General features: G+C 34.6%; 5 protein-coding genes across 7 annotated transcripts; 2 read left to right on the forward strand and 3 right to left on the reverse strand.

Annotated features, from left to right (window-relative positions):
* The first annotated feature begins 1,327 nt into the window (after positions 1–1,327).
* Positions 1,328–4,821, forward strand: LOC108210475 (sec-independent protein translocase protein TATB, chloroplastic). 2 transcript variants are annotated; one of them, XM_017381772.2, is made up of 6 exons: positions 1,328–1,660; positions 1,772–1,893; positions 3,599–3,658; positions 3,783–3,927; positions 4,238–4,390; positions 4,466–4,821. In XM_017381772.2, exons 1-6 carry the CDS (start codon positions 1,444–1,446, stop codon positions 4,531–4,533), a joined length of 765 nt encoding a protein of 254 aa, XP_017237261.1. In that variant the 5' UTR covers positions 1,328–1,443; the 3' UTR covers positions 4,534–4,821. The 2 variants fall into 2 exon arrangements, with proteins under 2 accessions (XP_017237261.1, XP_017237262.1); XM_017381773.2 differs by having other exon boundaries at positions 4,244–4,390.
* Positions 4,822–6,105: 1,284 nt separating this feature from the next.
* On the reverse strand, positions 6,106–7,954 carry LOC108210474 (UPF0496 protein At3g49070). 2 transcript variants are annotated; one of them, XM_017381771.2, is made up of 3 exons: positions 7,734–7,954; positions 7,570–7,638; positions 6,106–7,456 (listed from the first exon to the last, which is right to left on the reverse strand). In XM_017381771.2, exons 2-3 carry the CDS (start codon positions 7,610–7,612, stop codon positions 6,411–6,413), a joined length of 1,089 nt encoding a protein of 362 aa, XP_017237260.1. In that variant the 5' UTR covers positions 7,613–7,638; positions 7,734–7,954; the 3' UTR covers positions 6,106–6,410. The 2 variants fall into 2 exon arrangements, with proteins under 2 accessions (XP_017237260.1, XP_017237259.1); XM_017381770.2 differs by having other exon boundaries at positions 7,570–7,953.
* A 550-nt stretch (positions 7,955–8,504) lies between these two features.
* On the reverse strand, positions 8,505–9,630 carry LOC108213343 (protein SRC2). Its single transcript, XM_017385127.2, has one exon. The coding sequence runs from the start codon at positions 9,599–9,601 to the stop codon at positions 8,783–8,785; it is 819 nt and encodes a 272-aa protein (XP_017240616.1). The 5' UTR covers positions 9,602–9,630; the 3' UTR covers positions 8,505–8,782.
* Positions 9,631–11,785: 2,155 nt separating this feature from the next.
* Positions 11,786–15,599, reverse strand: LOC108213730 (protein DETOXIFICATION 35). The gene is made up of 7 exons (XM_017385520.2): positions 15,210–15,599; positions 13,713–14,338; positions 13,483–13,539; positions 12,760–12,998; positions 12,570–12,688; positions 12,311–12,397; positions 11,786–12,212 (listed from the first exon to the last, which is right to left on the reverse strand). Exons 1-7 carry the CDS (start codon positions 15,495–15,497, stop codon positions 12,135–12,137), a joined length of 1,494 nt encoding a protein of 497 aa, XP_017241009.1. The 5' UTR covers positions 15,498–15,599; the 3' UTR covers positions 11,786–12,134.
* A 3,166-nt stretch (positions 15,600–18,765) lies between these two features.
* Positions 18,766–20,974, forward strand: LOC108215249 (scarecrow-like protein 8). Its single transcript, XM_017387661.2, has one exon. The coding sequence runs from the start codon at positions 18,967–18,969 to the stop codon at positions 20,719–20,721; it is 1,755 nt and encodes a 584-aa protein (XP_017243150.1). The 5' UTR covers positions 18,766–18,966; the 3' UTR covers positions 20,722–20,974.
* Positions 20,975–21,398: the final 424 nt, after the last annotated feature.

Raw genomic sequence — 21,398 nt, forward strand, 5'->3', positions numbered from 1 at the left:
ACACACACGCTGATTATCGGGCAAGATAGAGCTCGTTTGTGTTGGGCCCAAATACAACTCAAACTTGATAAAATTCCAACAGTTCACAAGACAAACTTAACGTTAAATGTCCGGTGAGCCCATACAATGAAAAGTCCACAGCAATAAAAGTTTACATATCGGGAAATCTGGAAAAAACATCATCTAAAATAGCTCACCAAATTAATTAAATCTATCATTATTTGAATTAATTATATAATTAAATCTTGATTAATTCAGTTAATTTTTGATTGATTTTTATTCTGAATTTCCACCAATTAAGCTTGTTTCCTGTTTTTGATAATACTGGTTAAAACCCATGTACAATAAACTTTCATTGAGGTCATTCTGTTTGCTATACGCTATATATTATTTTGAAGCTGAGATCGAATTGTCGCAGAAGTAAAGAACTGAGTTTAGTTACCAAGTGTAAACTATAAATTTATGCTCATCTAATCAAATAATTGATGTCTAATACCAAGTTTCGGGCTTAAACATATATGAAGATCATCTGCAACGTTACACCTGCAGCCTGGAGACGATTTGTGCTTAATAATTGTATAAAATGGCGCAAAGAAAATCCACGGTCATCGTCAGAAGTCTTAACACGACGAAATGCTTCATTGAGCATCCTTCTACATTGCAAGTATTTAAGGTGATTGTTCAATAAGATTTCTAGATTATTGTTATATGAGGAATTAATGAGGTAATCCATTACGGACCATCAAAAACATTATAATCGTTCACACATTAAAATCGTTCACGGTGATCCGAATTTCTTAATAAAGTTTTCATAAAACTCAGACTTTACAATTTTTTATTATTTTTTTCAACAAAGCTGTTAATCTAAAAATAAAAATTTACATATTTATAGATGCATAATGTAGTTCAAATTACACATTTAAAAATATATATTAATTTTTTGCTCAATATATATATATATATATATATATATATATATATACATATTGATTTCTTTTGATTAAATAGTAAATAAATATATTTTTTTGAACGAGATTTTTAACATGTATTTTTTTATATAAAATATAGTTTCATAAATTATTTCAATTTTTTTGAATAAAATTTTAATATCTAAATCTCAGTTTAAAACAAAATATTTTAAAAATATTTTATAAAATATATTTTATATATCTTAATATGTGTAACTTGTAAGACTGCAGGTAATGAAAAATATTATATGAAAATGATGGAAATGAATGAAAATATTATACGAAACTGAGAAAAACAGAATGAGTAATAATTTTGAATCAAAATGATAAAGAGAAAAATAGCAGTAAAAATAAAATGGAACAAAATTTGAGGAATTTTTTTCAAAGATGATAAGCCAGACGGCGGTTCTGAATATAAACCTCTACATCTCTGCAAAACCCGCGGTAATGATTTCACATATCTAAGCCAGGACAAATGAGCACCGCAGCTATGCTTTCTACCCAGATTTGTCGCTCATCCTATGTCAAAACCCCCACTTTATGCACACTCTCTACTTCTTCATATTCTATCTCCACCACCACAAACATTAACTTCTCATGGATTCACCAACTGGGTCCCACTTCTTTCTCTCAGTGGAGTTGTTTGAGGCCTTTGGGTACCTCAATCTCACAACTTCGTTTTGTAAATGCAGGTATTTTTTGACAATTTTTATTTTTTTTGATAGTTCTGCAAGTTTTCTTATTTGGGTGTGTGCTGATTTGGATTTGAATTTAGGGGAATGTTGTTTTCTTGAATTTTGCAGAAAAGAGAAGAAAATTTAAAAGAAAGGGTGTGTATGCATCTTTGTTTGGAGTTGGAGCTCCTGAAGCTCTGGTTATTGGAGTTGTGGCTTTGTTGGTTTTTGGTCCGAAAGGTCTTGCTGAGGTGATTTTCTTTACTTTGAGCTTGAGGTATATATATGCTTTACAGTTTTTGTCTGATGCTTATGTAACATTTGCGGCATCCAGGGTTAATGATTGTCTTAAGTATACCTTAAACGATATATAATAAAATTTGGGAATGAATGTGTGAAAATTGTTATATGCTCTAAACATACTTGAAAAGGAACAAATAATTGAAGAGAAGTTTCTGCATTTGGTTTTTAATTCAGGACTGGTATTTTCTCCAGATCCCATAAAAGGTTTCAGTGATTGCCATGAATCGTAAATTATAAATGGTTTTTCCGTCACCCTATAAATTCTAGTACTGAGACAAGTCCTTTTGTTCTTTTTTCTTATATCACGTATGTGTCCTATCAGTTTGCCACAGTGTCTCAATAATAATTTTGGTATCAGACATGAAATGTGTCCAGAACCCAAGTAACATAGCTTGATAGCGATAATGAATGAAGTAATCAGATCAATTAAGAGTGTGACGGTTCTTGGACATCTTCCTCAAGTCATTTAAAGTTGAAACTCCAAAGCTAGCTAAGCCAGACATGATAAAATTGAGTTTTAGTAACCTTACGGATAATTATACCTTCTAACAAGAAACAAAGATGATTCCATAAATGATTTGAGATTGCAACTTTTTTAGAACATTATATCAAAAACATTACCTGTGTTCATTTGTAGTATATGAGATCATTTAGTAGATGCTACTATCAGCCCACGTTTTAGAAAAATTGGTCATAGTATCAGGTTCACGGAGAGGTCTCGATTCGAGCTTGTCCACCCCAGCAATTAATATTATTTGCCTATTGGTGTTGGTCTCTTTGTTTGTTGTCTGTTTGTCCACTCGTAACAAGTGGGAAGATCCAATTATGGCTCTTTCCCTCGACTGTTTCAGAAGAAAAAGTTAGCCGCTAACACGGCATTAAAGCTCTGCATTGATTACTTTACATTTATAGATTGCTATTTAAAATACTTGTGTATTATAACTTTCATGCATTCACATGATATTCCTCACAATTCTACACTTCCGACAAAAGAATATAATCCATTCAAAGCAATGGTAACCACCAACCAATTTATGGTTTTATCTCTGTATTTTATAGAACACTGGTGAGCGATTGACGGATGAAGAAGGATAATATCTGGTCAGCTTGTATCTGAAATGTCTGGGAAAATTAAAAAGTGAATGAAATACAATCCCATGGGATTGGAATCCCTTAAATTTGAAGAAAATAATGTAGTTATCCTGGGATTATAATCCTTTCAGACAAACATGGGCTAGAGTTTAGATGCAATATAATCAAGTGTCATGTCATCACCACTCGGTTGAAGTTTTGTAGTCACATCAGTTTTACCTTCTTAGTTATTTTAGACAGACTCGAGGTTTTATAACCCCAGTTAATTTTTAACCTTTCTGGGTACTGTATGGCACAAAATTTATCAATTACAGTACCTACATTATAATTAGATTTGGTCTGGAGCATATTCATCAGGGTATCAGTTCCCATTACAAGTCACTCTGACTTTATGATATTTGTTTTTGTTGCACCTAATAATGTTGGAAGAGTATAATAACATGAAGTTAATGAAAATATTGTGGACAGCTTAAGCTTAATGAGAAAGTGAGAAAAGAAGGCAGTTGAAATCCGTGATATCTTTATCATTTTTCTCCATTTTAAGATGTAATTTTCAAACAGGCTGCTCGAACACTAGGAAAAACAGTACGAGCATTTCAGCCTACAATTAAGGAACTTCAGGTAAAATTTCTTACACATTTATAATACGATTAATATTGTATATCGTAAAGCTAGAAATTCCCACCACTGAATCTATTATGCCTTTTTTCTTTCCATTTTACTTGGAAACATTAACTTGGTACAGGATGTTTCAAGGGAGTTCAAGAGCACACTTGAAGCTGAAATTGGTCTTGACGATATTCGGAATCCAATCCAGAGTACAACCAACGTAAAGACAAATCCTTTGGAGAAAATCACTGCAGAGGATTCTCAGATGAAGGTTGACCCTAGTAAGTGATAAATTTTCAAGATATATATGATCCGGATTGCATTTAAAGTTAGTCTGTGAAGGCACTGAACTTGTTTGTGTTCTTTGCTTTTTCTGTTTTATAAAATTTTAAGTAGCACCTAAGAACTTAAGTCATTTTGTTCGAAATTTAGTTTTTTTAATCAATTAAAGAATTGATCTATTATGTAATTCACGGATTCTTGTATCTAGACTTGATTAACAAGTATAAATTGATCATTTATATATTTATTTATTGTAAACAAGATTATTTTATTCAGATAGAATTTAGTAAGGTGCTGTATGTGCTGAAGTGACAGATGGTTCTCCATCTACGAAGAAAGCATACTCCAGTGAGGACCTGCTGAAAATCACGGAAGAGCAGCTAAAAGCAGCTGCCACTGTGGAGCAGAAACAAATAATTGCACCTGGAGAAGACCAGTCTGAAGCCCAAACTCGGCCTCAAGGTTTGGCGACTTATTACTTTTAAAATTCCTCTGTCATGTCCATATTTGTGTTTATCAGTTTACACCTGGTATCAGATACTGTTCAAGAAGATGCAACAGAGGGGCCTCCATCTCTGCCCCAGGAGTCCAAAAGTGAAACATGATACAGCATGAGAAGAAGGATATTTCCCAATAAGGTAGCAAAGTTTGCATCACATTTTGAATTATAAGTTCGTATGATCTATCATTGCAAAAGTGATATGTATTTAGGAGTTGTCTATTCTGTAACCTTGTCAATGTAGTTTGATGTGTTGTGTTCGTTTTAAGGGTCATAGAACAGATATGCTTTGCGTTGGTAACTTACTCTGATGTCTGCTTCTTATATATACCTGAAGGCAACTATTGTTACCCTTAAATCTTAATATTATTAATTCCAGGGGGTTAAATATTTATTGTCACAAGTGCAATATGTCCGTTGGTATGCAACAAATTGTTTGTGAACATGGGATCTATTCTACTAATTTTTCTACACTTTTCTCGAGTGCATGAAAAAACATGTTGATTTTTTCATTTATTCAATACGTGTTTCATGTCTTTGTTTACTTTAATTTCAAATTTGAAGTCAGTCCATGAAAATTTGGTTAAGTATGCTTTTGCTGCGAAATAATATTAAAACATATTTAAGCAATGTTTAGAAGTCGTTTCATCCGTTTGGGGAACAATTTTTCCAGTTTAAAAGTCTAATTAGTATGTTTTAGTTTTAAAAAAATTTGTGTGATGCTTGTTTTATGTGTCCAAGTAGTTAAAGGATTAGCATGGAACTTTTGTAAGTGGCTGTTCTATATGTTCAATATAGTCCATAAATGTTATACCCCGTAATTTTTAATTATTTCAATATATTAATAATTATTATAAAAGGAAGCTAAGATAGGATTACGATTAGAACTTACAAGTGTAGTATGACAATGGGCATTTAATACGGGTTGTAGTTAAACGAAGAAGTAAGCACGTTTTAAAACTCCATATAATGATCGTGTTCCCCTTTTTAATATTTTTTTTTAACTGTCAAATTTTCTCGAGATTTTTATTCTTCCCACCTGTCATCTTTGTTATTGAAATTTGTAATAAATCCATTTTTTACCGAAATTCGATAATTCTAGTTTCTAGGTGTTTTAGAAAAATCTTTCAATTTTCTATTCAGATTGTTTCCTGGATTATACTTCCATAAATCATATTCAAATCTCGTCTTGCAATTTAGTTCAATGTCAACGGATATTTTATTTAATCCCCAATTTGCTATAAGTTTGTTTTAGATAAATCATATCTTTTCGGTTTTAGATAAATCATATCTTTTCGGTTTTAGATAAATCATATCTTTTCGGAATGATATTTTTGTCCTAGAAAACATCATTTAGATGATCAAAATAGTGACTTACATGTTTGAGTAAAATTGAGACCATTGAGACGTTTAAACTTTAAAGTTTGAGATGGGATGATATTGATTACTAAGAACTAGATATATAATTTAGGAAGATGTGAATTATTGGATTTCAGTAATGACTAATGTTGTGTTTGGTTGGAGAGAATGGATCAGAATGACTAAAAATAAATGAAAATAGTAAAGTTAGGAGGAAAGTTTTGCAAAAAAATTGAGGCAAAATTGTTATGATGAGATTTGAGAAGAAAATGAGTATAGGTAGAAATAGAGCATTCCTTCTCAAATTGGGGGGCGTCATCTCTAGCATAGGGTGTAAGAAATGAAATGAAGGAAGGAATGAAATTTATAAACATTTGCCCATAATATAGTGCAAATTTCATTCCATTTCTTCCATATTCATTCACCCCAACCAAATACAACAACAACGTTAGCCTCTGATTAATTTTTCTGGTGCTTTTAAAATAAGGATAGTGATATGGAATAAATAACATAACATATATGACATTAAGTTTTGTGTTTGCAACTAATAGTATATAATTATATATAAATACCAGTATTGTTAATGATTCCAAGATTTTTCACTAAAAGAGTTGTAACTAATTGTCAGCTGGTTGTATCTGGATCATTTATCTCTCTAATGACGAGATTTCTAGCTCTATTAACAGTCATGAAACATAGGTACAGATGTTCCTCTAGTTCATCAAGCTGTGAGCAAAAGCTGAGGTCATTCTTTTTGAGCTGGCGTGCCACCTCTCCGCTAGCTTGAAGCTGATCTTCTCCTCTCTTTAGCCAGAACCTCACCATCTTTCGCATATGCTCCAACTCATCGCCCAGTCGAGCCACAAGCCGACTTATTGTGTCCAGATCCCTGCTTAATATATAAGTTCCTTTAGCTGCCACATCAACCTGAGCTGACCATTTAGCCAGCTGTTTAGTTGAAGCTGTGGTCAACACAATAGTTGGCGCAGCCATTAACGCTACTAGTGCGTGAGCAACTATGATAATTGTTAGTGAGGCTGTTATTGTTATTAAAATGATAGCTGAGCCTAGTTTTATTTTGCTGAGTGTACGGAGTTTAGATCGAGTTTTGTCTCTGTTAACCTCGAGTCTTTTAAGCAGATTGAAGCAACTAGTTTGCAGGGTTTGTATGTTATGAGGAGAAGAAGGTGATTTAATAAACGGATTTGAGGTCTGACAAAAGTCATTTAACTGAGTCAGAATTAGAGGCAAGTGAGTCATCTGAGAAGGCGTTTCGAGAGATTTCAGAATGAGTTTCAGAGAGCTATATCTTGTACGAACATGACCAATGTCTTTTAACAGAATTCCACATAAGATAGAAGCATTTGAAGTTTCTAAGAAGTAGTCTAGCAGAAGTGAATGATTTTTAGGTTTAATAGGGGCCAGGTTGAGGATTTGGATAACGGTGGGCTGATCGGGGTTTAGGAGATGTTCTGCAAACAGGCGGTAAGATGGCAGCCGAGCAGCTGTGGTTGAGTTGATTGGTTTAGATTTTGCAGAAGCTCCGCCATCTTTCAGCGAGATAACACATGTCCAGAAGTCGATGTATGATTCAGTCCGAAATGCATTAGCATACTCTTCTCGGAGGTCTAGTTCTACTGAATCTTCTTGAGTTTCCATTTGAGTTTCTCCTGACATGAGAAATCAAAACGGTCATAGCATAAATGAGAATATTGATTGAAGTTGATAAAAGTTTTGCAAGTATGCAAAAAACGAAAAGATGATGATTGATGAGCTACCATACCATTGCATGCTATCATTTTCTTAATTCTTGAGCGTAATCCCATATTCCTTGTAATTGATAATTTCCAACCTGCGATTGAGGTTAGAAATTTGTTAGTGTGTGCCTATGCGCGTAATGTGGCGGAAATATATGCAACTGTGTTTACTGTGGCAGAAGAACAGTACCTTTGGGAAGGACTAGTTGAAGAAACGGAGGATTCTTATAAGATTAAAATGGTAAGAAAGCTAGCTTGGAAGAATTGTTTTAATACTAGTGGAGAGCCCAAATTAACCTTGTAGTGTAAATTAAGTTGTTGATACTTACAAGCAAATCCAATTTCTGCCGAGTACTCGACCCAATCCCATATATATGCAACAATTCTACTCCTGTACTACTTTTCTAAATATAACATAAAAATTAAATTTATATTTACATGTAGTTTCTAGAATAAAGTATATAACAAGTGTTTAGTATTGCATACCTGTTGAAATAATCTTACTTTTGGGAAAGAAATATACATGGTAATTATTTCTGTTATATAAAACGAGTAAAACAAGAATAAATCATTATTCTTCGCTGAATGAAATCTGAATTATATTATAAATCATTATTCAAAATTTCATTTTCAAAAATGTTACTTTGGTATTCTTGTTTTCTTTATTCTTGACTGATGTAATAAAGTATGTCATCGATAAAGTATACTCCCTCCGTCCCTCTGGGATCTATACATTTGTATTGGGCACGGAGACTAAGAAAAGTGTATAAAGTAGTGTAAAGTCTAAGAAAAGTGTATAAAGTAGTGTAAAGTAATAAGAAAGAGAAAGAAAAGTAGGTAAAGTGGTGGGGAGAAAGAAAAGTAAGTAAAGTGGTGGGGAGAAAGAAAAGTAGGTAAAGTGGTGGGATCTATTAATATTTAAGTGATAGATTTGGAAAAGTAGATGAAGTTAGTGGGCGGGTGGGATTTTTATATTATAAAAGTTTACAATTTTAGGAAAGTTTTGAAATGTATAGAATTGAATGGGACATCCCGAAAAAGAAAGTGTATATAATTCAAAGGGACGGAGGGAGTATATGGTATTTAATACATGTTTTTTATTTTGAGAGATACATGCTTAAATCAGAACACAAGGCCAGGGATTATCAATAATTAATTCAAATTAACGGGAAAAAAACAGCATGTAAACAACACTGCCTCTCATCATCTTATTAAGAAATGAAGCAAGTAGCACGCCTCTTAATAATCACCATCATCACCATAACCCAGATCATCCTCCACTTTATCTGCTGCATCTTCAGCTATCTCGTTTTCCACGTAATCCAGACCCTCCGCTATGGCAAGTCCACCCAACACCCCTGCAACCGCGCCCACAGCTAATCCCGTCCCCATTCCCATCCCACTTTTACTTTTCTGCCCTTGCCCATTATTATTATTATTATTATTATATTCTCCGTACCCATATCCGCTCGGAGCCCCGCTCGAATAAGGATACGGGTTTGGAGCCTGAGCATTATAAGATCCATAGTTATTATAAGGTGGCGGAGCCACGTAAGGTCCACCATAAGCCTGCTGTGGAGCCGCAGCGGCATAAGGACCACCGTAAGCCGGTGGAGCCGCAGCCGCATACGGCGGCGGAAAACTACGACGCTCACGTACCACCACCGAGAGCTCGAGCTTTCCATGCGGCCGGCCAGAAGGACGTTTCAACTCGAGCCTCTTCTGAGTCGACTCAGCTCCGAGTCCAAACTCATCAACCACTTCATAAAGCGGCAGCTTAGCCGAGCCGATGAGCGGCTTGACATCCTCGGCTGCATCGGCGTGAACGATGTCAACACGAAGGACAGAGTCATTGATAGGAGCATAAAAAGGAATGACTAGGGTTTGATTCCATTGGGGACACGTGTCGCCTTGTGGGTCGACGAGAGTGGAGCATTTGGAGCTGGGGTCGAGCCAAACGACGGCGTAGGGTTTGAGAGAGCCGTGACGCCAGTTGATGTTTTTGAGATCTTTGGCGGAGGAAATTGTGACTTGGACTTCGTAAGTAGCGGAGGCCATTTGCAAATGTAATTGCTGAGAGTGAGAGGGAGCAGACAGCTCTATTTATACACACTCTGCTCGCCTATTCAGTAATAATAGTTTTTGTTATTAGTGGGTGCATTAATTAAGATTTTAAAACATTTTTTTTCATTAATGAAATTTTATTCAATTGAGATTGTTTAAGATTTATTAAAATCTTGAGATATTCAGTTAAGATTTTAAATTATGTCATGGTGGTATACAGTCAGAATTTTCAATTTTCAATTATATTTTAAAATCTGATTGTATTCAATGAGATTGTTTAAAATTCATTAAAATCTTGAGATATTCTTATGGATTTTTAATACCATTAGATGAATTTAATAGATTTTAAACAATATCAATTGAATATCATCAGATTTTAAAGCATAACTTAAAAAATTGATTGAATACCCCCAGATTTTATCACATAATTTAAAATCTCAAATGAATACGCAAAATTTTAATAAATTTCAAACTATCTTCATAAATAAAAAAAATCATTTAAAATCTTAATCAATAACCCCTACCTAAATTTTGGAGAAAGATTCTTGCATACAGCGTGCCTCACTAAATTCAAGCGGTAATTAATTTGGATTTCCAGAGATATTCTGGATTTGATTTTGGTGGGGTGCAGCAGCGAATTCATGATTTGTTTGATATAAGCAAATTTTTGAAAAATATACTATATTTTAAATTTTGTAAAACACTCAATATAATTTAGTAAAATCTAGAATGATGAAAAAATATCATATTTTACAGAGACACGTGTCCTCTGTGCCACGTCCCACTGCACGTATATTCATTTTAAAATTTCAAGAAAATAGTATTACTTTTAACAAAAAATTAAAATTTCAACGAAAAATTGAGATAATTACTAGAAACAAAGGCACGCAATTTAAAATTTCATAAATATTTTATAAAATACTTTGATATTGAAAAATTCATGATTTGGATATAATAATAATAATAATAATAATAATAATAATAATAATAATAATAATAATAATAATAATAATAATAATAATAATAATAATAATAATAATAATAAATTGATTATAATATTAATTAGAGTGGAGGATATATAGATGGTATGTAACTTCAGAAATATAGTGCTCCTTAAAAAAATGGAAGGAGAAGTCTTTAGAGTTGGTAGAGATTTCTCATTCTGCAGTTAGATACTTAGATTTGTTTTTAGGGATATACTGAAGACTTTCGGATACCCCAACCAATAATCGTAAATAAGAAATTTAGCTTCTCAACTAAAGAGTTGTTAAAAAAAATTAAAATGATTGTTGTTGTAGTATATATATTTGCAGGATGGTTGTTGATTCAAAAAGAACGTATCTAGGAAGGACTTATCTGCACACTGCACTCTGCAGCAGGGTAATCCTTCCCCAGATACAAAGCATTTTTAGACATGCCAAGGTTAAGAAGAGTGCGTCATAGATTTTGGTTACATTTATACGCGGGGAGCACGCGGCATAGCCATCGATTTATTGGCACTTCAGCACTTGCAGTATTCGGATATAATCGTTCCTGTGAAAATGTAGCAAGTGGTCCATATTATTCTTTATTTTTCGAGAGATGCGGTTCTTAAAAGATATCCGAGTTTTTGACCCATTAATATGATCAGGTTTGATATAAGATATATGTTTGTTTTGTATTCGACAATTTTTTATATAAAGAAGAGGATATTGGAGATTAAGATAGCAAATAATTATTTTCTTGAATTAAATGGTCAATGTAAATATATCGACTTATGTACGGCCACATCCGCTACTTAGATGCGTCTTAGGCTGTGCTCATTTTATGGAATGGAATGAGCGGAGAATGGAATGAAAAATTATATAGAAGTTTTAAGGAGAAAGAAGAAAATATGAGATAATGGTGACAAAATATGGATGTAGTTAATTTTTTTGTGAGAAAGATTGTAAAGAAACATGATGTTGAAATGGAATGAGCATTCTTTCCAAAACATGTGGGTTAGAGTTATAGTTAAAATAGTAAGGTTGGAATGATTGAAGTAATGAAAATTATATATATTTTCTTTGATTAACACCATTTTAGAGTACAAAATTCATTCCATTCTCCCTCCATTCCATTCACTCCAAGTGAACACAACCTTAGTTTTCAACTCGGTAACTCTATCTTTCACAAATTTAAAAACAACTCTATCATTCACAATTTTAACGATAATAATCTGCCAAACATTCTGCTCAATTTATAAATATAGAGCATAGAGACAGAGCTTGGCATATAAGAATTCTCAATGATAACGCTGCTATTTTCGGTTCTCGTCCGGCATATAAGAATTCACAGGTCGACAAATTTTGCCTAGCAGTCTAGCAAATCACACATCAGGCAGAAAAATAAGGATGGTGTCTGCATTAGTGGCTTAGACAACAACTGTGGTATTAACTGCTAGTGGTAATAGGTGGAAATGTGGTATATGAGGCCATGCCGATCACTTGATAATCAGGCGCATAGCACCATAACAACGAAAAAGGTTCTCCGTGGCTCAACTCTCTATTTATACATAATTCTGTGATGCCTTATCCATGATCTTCTGACCTCCCCAATGCTCCATACGCGAGGAAGTCTCCTCCACCTGAAATTTAATCCATAGCAATCCCGTTAATCAATTGGATAGATATATAGTCATACTTAAGTTACAATTGCTTGCTTGAGATGAAACAGAACACTAACCTCCTTAGTCCAGTTAGTTTTATAGAGTACGGCGAGGAGGAGCATTGTCTGCAGGATCATTCCAATTATCATACCTCCCCATAGTCCCTACAATTGTAGCTAAGTTAGATGATCCATTACAAACATATCTAACATCAGGAGAAGCCAAAAACATACAGTGAGCCTAATAACTAGCAGAAGATTGATCGGAATTTTTAAGGCAGATGCAGACCTTCCTTTCTGCACTTATATTTGTAATCTGTTAATAACTTTTTGTTACCTGCACCCCTAAATTAGCTTTGTAACCAAGAAGGTATCCCAGGGGAAGCCCAAAAGCGTAGTATGACCCCAAGTTGATGTAAGCGACAAGAGCTTGCCATCCCCCTCCGACAGCAACACCTGGGAAAAATTACAGATATTGATGAGCTATCTATTAGAATTAGCAGTGCAGAGCCCAGAAAAGAGTTTACCAGATATCACTGGCTGGACACTGTTAAGAATCATTGTCACGCCGAGAAGGTGTGCAAGTTTTGAAACAGCTTCTTGCATCTCCCTGCTGTGCGTAAATATACTTGCTATATGGTTCTTCATTATAATAACAATCATCATGCAAAGTAGACCGATCAGAAGTGACTGAAAGACGGTGACGTACACACTATATTTAGTTGCTCTTGGATGTCCTAACCCAAGCTCGTTGGAAACTCGAACACTATTAAATATAAGATGAAATGTAGTGAGATTAAAGGCAACATATATAATTACTACATTGTTGGTTCATATGATCATATCAACATAACATATCATACAGCTATCCTATGCGCAAGGTAAGAAATATAAAAGAAGATTAGAGCATTCATTTCCAGGCCTAATTATGCTAAATCCGTGAACCCAGTTTTGTCAAACCATTAAAAGAACGTACCTACATATGAGAATCTTGATGGATCATATTTTTTTGAAATTTTAGAATGCATTTATGAATCTTCAGTGTATGCATATAAATTCTAGAGTCATCACACATTCACACTTCTCTATATTTATCTTGATCTATATGGCTTTGTAATATAGACAACACGACCAGCACTAATATTATTATAAGATCAGATTTTCCATATCAAAGTCCTCCGGTAGTTGTTCCTCTAATTGTTTAGGCCCTTAATATACTGCTGTTGGTAGTGAAAAAATCTCTGTTTTACCTTATTGCAGCACTTATTGCGATAAACACCATGCCCTCCCATCCATTGATGTTTGAACTGGATTAACAGCCAAATAGACAGTTAATTAACAAGTTGTGTATATACGACATGAGTTAGATGAATGAGAAAGCAGTTCTAATGATATATGCTTGGTTTACTACATAGCCAAAAATTGACTTGAAGTCGGAAGACAGTACAGAAAATAATCTTTAGACGTTATTTAGCATTACCAAATAGTAAGTGACCCGACAGCAATCACAGCATTATCAAGATTGCCGGTGAGAAGATTTATACTCATCATATACCACACCTCCAAGCATAACATGATGGCGGAGGAAAATGAGAGCCTAACAAATGGCCAAATATCCTTAAAAGCAGCAGATGACAATCCAGTCCAGCCATCCTTGCACCATGTAATAATGTAAATAACTTGGGCTATTGCAGCTGTCCAACTTGTGATATCAAAGGCTATAGCTGCACCAGTTACACCCCACTTAAAAACGTAAATGAAGAGCCAGAGTAGTCCACCGTGAAAAATTAGATTTCCAAAACCAATTAAAGCGAGCACATTAACTTTGCTTTGTGCTTGGAGAAACTTTTGGGTCGGAAAATTAATAGCCAGTGAAAATAATTGGGGAATGATTAGGATGGCGACTTCTCCAGCAAGATCAGCAATTTCATCATGCTGTCCGCTTAGCTTTAAGATTGGGGTAGCAAAAATGTATATGGGCATTATGAAGATACAAGTTGTACTTAGGACTATCCATGACCGCTGCATATATATACCAAGCATGTGAATTCGCCCAGCACCAAAAGCCTGACCACAAAGAGTCTCTGTTGCACTTCCCATACCAAGCTGCAAAATCGTATTGATAAATTTATAATGTCCATGAGAAATACAAGAGCACCCAGAACCAAATGGCTGGTTCCAGTATTTGTTTGATCATGTTTTTGTATAACAATGAGTAATAGTTGAGTAAACATAAATCAAGTTCTCAAAGGGAAAATGTGAATCACTAATTTGATTCATCTCAAGTAGACAAGTAGTGGTGTAAGAACATCTCCTAATCACAAGCAAATAGGATCAATGACAGAAAAATAGGTCAAGTATCTCTTTGGTCACCGAAGACAGGTCCATGTGTCAATTACTTAATTCTATAGTTTTGAGTATCAAAAGTACCACTACTCTAATAACGGATAATGATACACAGTTACTTTCCCAACTTTGCCCGACAAAAAAATAGTTGATTTTAACGTTAGAAGCTTACATAGACGTATAACTACCCTTTTTAATACACTTTGTAGATAGTAGTCCACATCAGAGCTCTTTAATATCAATACAACCGCTATATAAGAGTCAGGTCAAAATTGGAAAAATAACGGTGTATCATTATCCATTACTAGAGTGGTACTTTTGATACCACCAAAACTATAATCAAGCAATTGATACATGACCCTGTCTTTAGTGACACAGTGTTACTTAAGCCAAAAAAATGCACTAATTATTATATAATTTTGTAAACTGTTTTTAGAAGTCTAACTACGGAGGGAGCGAAGATCAGTCCGGAGCCTGATTCCGTCACTGTCACTCACACTACCATAAATTACAAGTCAATACAAATTGGCAACCATAGTTTTTGATAACGAACACATGCATGTAAACGTGCAGAACAACTATTCTCAGGGTAACAAAAGTACTTTAACATAATTATAGAAATTTGGCGTACCATAAAGCCGAATGAGAACATGTTGATGACGCCCATAGCAATGCTAAAAGAAGAGAGCTCAAGATCTCCAACATGTCCTACAAATATATTAGTGACCGAGTTGAGGCCGAACTGACAGAGCGTTGTCATAGCTATCGGTATCGCGATTCTCCAAAGCTTTTCTGATTCTATTGCGAACACTGATCTCCAATGCTTAAATGTTCTCGCCGGAATGTAATCTCCGTCATCGCCTATCAGCTCATATTGGAGCTCCGCCGTGGCGCCTCTGTTTAGAAGCGGCCTCTCCATTCACTTCTCCGGTGAAGTGACACGTGTTTTTGTCCCCCGTATTTTTCGCCCAGGTTGGTAGTGTGTGTGTGTTTTGACGAGGAGCATGCATCTGTTGTGGTCGTGGCCTGACCCTCTTGGGTTGTTAGCGTTATGAATAAATAATTTTATGTTGAACTTAAATAGTTTAGTAGAAATGTTTTTGTAATATGAATAATTATGAAATTATTTACGAGTTATCTGTATTTTTAATTTTTAAAGGCTAATAACCTGACAAGTTATAAATCTACTGTTCACTAGGTAAGGCCCAATTTAAGTGCAAGTAGTATTGGGCCTCTGTGTTCTCTGCATATGTATGTGATAAGCCTACTGGCTTATTTGTTGAAGTTAATTTCTAGCACGTAATACAGGAACTGTCAAAAAAAGTTCCGATATCCTACTGAGATAGTTGTAGATATCCTACTGAGATAGTTGTATTTGAGATGAAATGCATAATATTCATATTCAAAATAAAGTGATTGTTATTCGTATCAAAATCCACAATACGTGAATACGGATATGAATACAGATATTTGTCCTAAAATATTTGGATATGAAATTAGTTATAATTTATTGAGATATACTCCAATACAAACCACTAATAACTTAAAAATCTAGATGCTAGTTCTAAAATATCAAAAATCTCCTTATATTTTTTAAAACATACAATATGCACCACCTAATTGGCACATCAACTTTTCAAAACTTAGTCTTTCTATCCAAATAGCATGTCAGGAGTGGAACCCCTGGACGTCACGTTACCCGTCTAAATAATTCAAAATAATTACCGCATCTCGTTTTTTAATATTTAAAATAATGTCTAAATAATTACCGCATCTCGTTGTAACATCTTTTTCTCGAGAAAATCAATCATAACAGTATCTAACAAAAAATCAGTTTTCTTCTTTAATTTCGTAGGTTTTATAGCTCGGTTGACTAGCCGAAGTTATTCACATTGCGGCGATTAAATCATAACCATTGATTTGATTCAAAGCATGTGGGAACTACAGGAGGAGCAGGCTTCTCTTTTTCTACGTTAAGATTCTTTTGAGTTTTGTAACGCAACAAAGTTGTGGCGTTGAAACTGTGCTTGGGTTTTCCACGCTTCATAGTTGCGTTTTAGGGAAAATCCAACAGGTCTAAACGTCCAAATTTGAGTCAATTTCGGCCTAAATCTTTCCAACATTGGTCTAAATTTTGGTCCAAATTTAGACCGGTGAATTTAGACCGGCACTATTCACCGGCCTAAATCTTTTTATTAATATAATAATAACTTTTTATCTTTTGTATATTTAGTTAATTAAATGATTGTATGTTAATATAATTATTAAATAGTTATAAATTATGTTTAATATATTTTACTTAAATAATTATATATATATATTAATGATGAAATATAATAAAATTAAACACTATTAAAATAATTGAATTTAACAATACATTAAATATAAGATAAAGATTACATTCGGGATGAAGATTACATTCGATAACGATGAAAATGCTCGATTTCAACAATTTCTTCGACGATATTGAAAAATAAAAAATAAAGAAGCTCTTTGCACATAGAGATGCATTCATTGAGCATTTGTGGGAATAATATATTAATTCGAAGTAGTATTGAATCTTTGTAATTTTTATTTTAGTTTATTAAATAAAATGTTAAGTTTTTTTTCTATTTTCTTTTTGTTTAAATGTACTTTTTTCTAATTTAATGAATTTATTAAGTTTACTATTAATATGAAATTTTATATTATTGTTAAAAGATTAAAATAATAATATAAAGATAGTTAGAAGAATAAAATATTGATATATGAATTTGAACCAAAACTTAGGCCAGACTGTTGGAATGAAAAGATGATTCGGTCTAAATTTGGATCAAAATTTAGGTCAAAAACTGGTTCCATTGTTGGAGATGGTCTCAGGGCTATTCTTAAACATGTATTTTACTTAATTAAATTTATTTGAAACACCGATTACTTTTGTTTTATTTAAGTGAACAAATATCTTTTTATTTTATTAGATGCCTAATTTTAAAATTATAAAGTTTATCCTAATATTAAAATTCATTTCTAAAAATATATTATAGTAGCAATAAATAGTTTTTTTTATAATAATAGTGTTTATAAAATGCCTTCTAAAAAAGACTATTATAACAAAAATCTTGATGGAGAGAGGTTGGAGCAGAATAAAATATAAACAAATAAATTTTAATTCTAGATAATTTATTGAAGATATCAAAAAATTTAATCTTTAATACAATAAAAGTTGAAATATCCTTTTGAAAAAGTTAATTTCTCTTGTTCTTTTTTATTATGGATAGCTTTTCTTCTTTTTATTGCTTCTTTTTTTTTTTTAATAAAAACCACACTTTTTAAAATATTCAAACACTTTCCTCACTTATAAATTATGAGTAATCGTTTTATACTTATAACATAATCTATTTTTCTATCTTAAACTATACATATTTTATTTAAATTTAGCCGAATGATCCCTTGACCTGAAATGGTTTTCAATTTTATCATGCAAATGATAACAAGTTGACAACTAAATATCGGTTCATAAATTTTGGGAAAGTGAGAAAAGTGCTAGAAAAATATGAGCAGTTAAACATTACTACTACTGTAATGCCTAACCAACAACTTCGGGAATTTATGTGTTGCACAAGTCTTTTCCTCTGTACGCAACCAATCTGCCACTAAAACGCAAATCCTCTCATTTATCATCCCCTTACCTTATGTATCTCGAGATTTCCAATTTATTATTCTAAACTTTTTGCAGATTTAACTTTATGATGTGTCTCTTCATTACATTTCAAATATCAGATTGAAAAACATACGCTACATTTAGCTGGTGCGAAAAATGTGCCATATGTTCTTGTAATTCACGTACTACTCATGCTGTGTCTCTATCATCGCGTCTTTTACAATCTACCGTATACAAGGGATTCTGGATCACAGGATCACTGATTTTTTATTTTTAATTTGCATAAAAATTTGCATTTCTGCTCAATCTAGAAATAGTTTTTTTTTTCTGAATTTTTTTTACAAAGTTTAAAAGCAAGGAATCACCATGAATTTAATTAATTATGACACCTCATAAATCACAATGTAATGATCCAAATATCCAACAGAACATACACCCCACCATCTTTAAATAAAAGAGCACCCACATTTAAGTAAATAGATTCTCTTACACAATTCAAACAAAGATATGATCCAACGGCGATGAAGCAGCCAAGTCATCATGCAAAGCTAACCTAAACCTCAGAAAACAATCGCACAAAAGCAACCACAACTACACCTCCAACTACTAGCTAGTTTAGCTATGTGCCAGTTGGAAACCGGTAACTCTTTCTCTTGATATAATCACATTCCAAACACAGCCTTACATTGTTTCAACTCAAATTACTCTTTCCCTTTCTCACACAATTATAGATACAGATACACACAAAATGTCCTCCGGTAGGTATCCGGATTTTTATAATTCCGGCGGGCTTAACGGGAGGTCTGTTATGAATATTAACAACTCTCAAGGTCCGTACCGGCCATATCTCGCCGGAATTACACCCGATCAGGCTTCTCTTCTTCAACGGCGCTCCGATTTAATCGGGAAGCGTTCTCTCGCGGATTTTCAGCAGCAATTTCAGCATCAGCAACAGCAACAGCTCGGAGTTTATCTACGGGACGTGAAGCAGAGAGTGAATTATCAACAGCATGCGTCGCCAATTTCGACGCTCTCGCCGCCGGTTGATTTTTCCGGTAACTCTCTTTCCCCTGAACTCTCTGCCATTTCTTCGTCTTCGATATATGGATTACCGGTTTTGCAACAACTCCGGCGACCTGCCGGCGTTCCGATAATTTCGGACGTGGTCGTGAAAACCGAGGAGAACAAGATGATGAGTCGGTTACAGGAGCTTGAGAACGAGTTGTTGACCGACGAGGAAGATCAAAATGGCGTCGTTTCGATTCTATCAAACAGCGAGTGGTCCGAGACGATCCAGAATCTCATCGGGTCGGGTCATAAACCTTACATCTCGCCTTCACCTACATCATCAGCTTCTTCCTGTTCATCTTCCTCGATATCTCCGCCTGTTTGCGCCAAACAGTCCTTAATTGAAGCCGCATCAGCCATCTCGGACGCAAAGAACGACGTCGCTTTAGACACGCTCACGCGCCTGATCAAACTCGGCAACACTAAAGGGACCTCGGAACAGAGACTAGTTGCCTACCTCGCTCAAGCGCTGATGTCGCGCGTGCAGTCCACTCAGTCTCCAACTGATTTATATTCCAAGGACCATATGCTATCAACTCAAATGCTTTACGAAATGTCGCCGTGTTTCAAACTCGGCTTCATGGCGGCTAATCTAGCGATACTCGAAGAAATCGGATCGGATGCTAACGCCGTTAAGCTCCACGTCGTTGATTTTGATATCGGACAGGGGCGACAGTACGTACACTTGCTACACACGCTAGCTGCAAAAATAAAGAACGAGAATAAATTAATCTCGTTGAAGATAACGGCGTTAGTTGATCATAGCGATTTGTCATCGCAATTGACGATCGTTAGAGATAATCTCAATGCGGTTGCGAGCAGAGCTGGTGTGAATTTTACGTTTAATGCCATGAGTTCGAATGCGATCAAATTGACATCTGATGCAATTGGGGTCCAAAGCGACGACGTTTTGGTTGTAAATCTCGCATTCAAGTTGTTTAAGCTCCCTGATGAGAGTGTGACAACGGATAATTTGAGAGACGGATTGCTCCACAGTGTTAAAGCGTTGTCACCAAAGGTGGTAACGGTTGTTGAGCAGGATATGAACTGCAACACGGCGTCGTTTTTGCCGCGCGTGAATGAGGTTTTGAAATATTATGGCGCGTTGTTTGACTCACTCGACGCTACGTTGAGTAGGGATAATGTGGATCGAATGAGGATAGAGGAAGGGCTGAGTCGGAAGATGTGTAACTCGGTTGCGTGTGAGGGGAGAGACCGGGTCGAGAGATGCGAGGTGTTCGGCAAGTGGAGGGCCCGGATGGGAATGGCTGGGTTTGAGGCGAAGAAGATGAGTCAAAAACTAATTGACTCACTCCGTGTGAAGGTTAACTCGGGGACACGTGGTAATCCGGGATTCACAGTTAATGAAGAAGCTGGCGGAGTTGGTTTTGGGTGGATGGGACGCTCGCTCACTGTCGCGTCGGCTTGGAGATGAATAAATAAATTTTCTAATTTGGAAAATAAATAACAATTATTTTTTTTGGGTAATTTTGTTAGGTGAAGTAATGGGAAATGAACAGATATGTTAAAGTTTCTGTGTGTAGCTATAATATTTAGTAACGAACGGAAATGAATATGCCTCCACCAAACGGATGACCAAACAAAGGCGTGTTTGGATGGGAGACAAATATCGTGTATGTATGTGTAAAGATTGTGGGCTATATAAAATTTATATTAGCTGGTAAAAATGTGGTTGGCGTGGCTAAATTCTATGGTTGCTTTTAGATTTATGCACTTTCCTCATGGTACAGTCGTGAAGGATTCTAGTATTTGTTTTATTTGTGTTTCTTTGCTCTTGCTTAGGGCTGTAAAATATCCGGGTGATCCCGGGTACCCTTCTACTCAAGTATTGGATCATATTATTTTTAGCTTGTCCAGATTTGGGTCCGGGATCGTTTTATTCGAATATAAACCGATCCCGGGTATTTGAGATTCGGATCTGAACCGGATATGATCAAGTATCATATTTTCTATTTTCTAACCGGGTAGTTTATGATCCATCGAATATGAGCCGGATATGATCCAATTACACTAAATATCATTATTATTTCAGTTGTTCAAATAATTATCGTAAACATAATATTATAAAGAATACTAATTTTAAATTAAAAC

This window comes from Daucus carota, chromosome 3, assembly GCF_001625215.2.
Source record: "Daucus carota subsp. sativus chromosome 3, DH1 v3.0, whole genome shotgun sequence".
NCBI lineage: Eukaryota > Viridiplantae > Streptophyta > Magnoliopsida > Apiales > Apiaceae > Daucus > Daucus carota.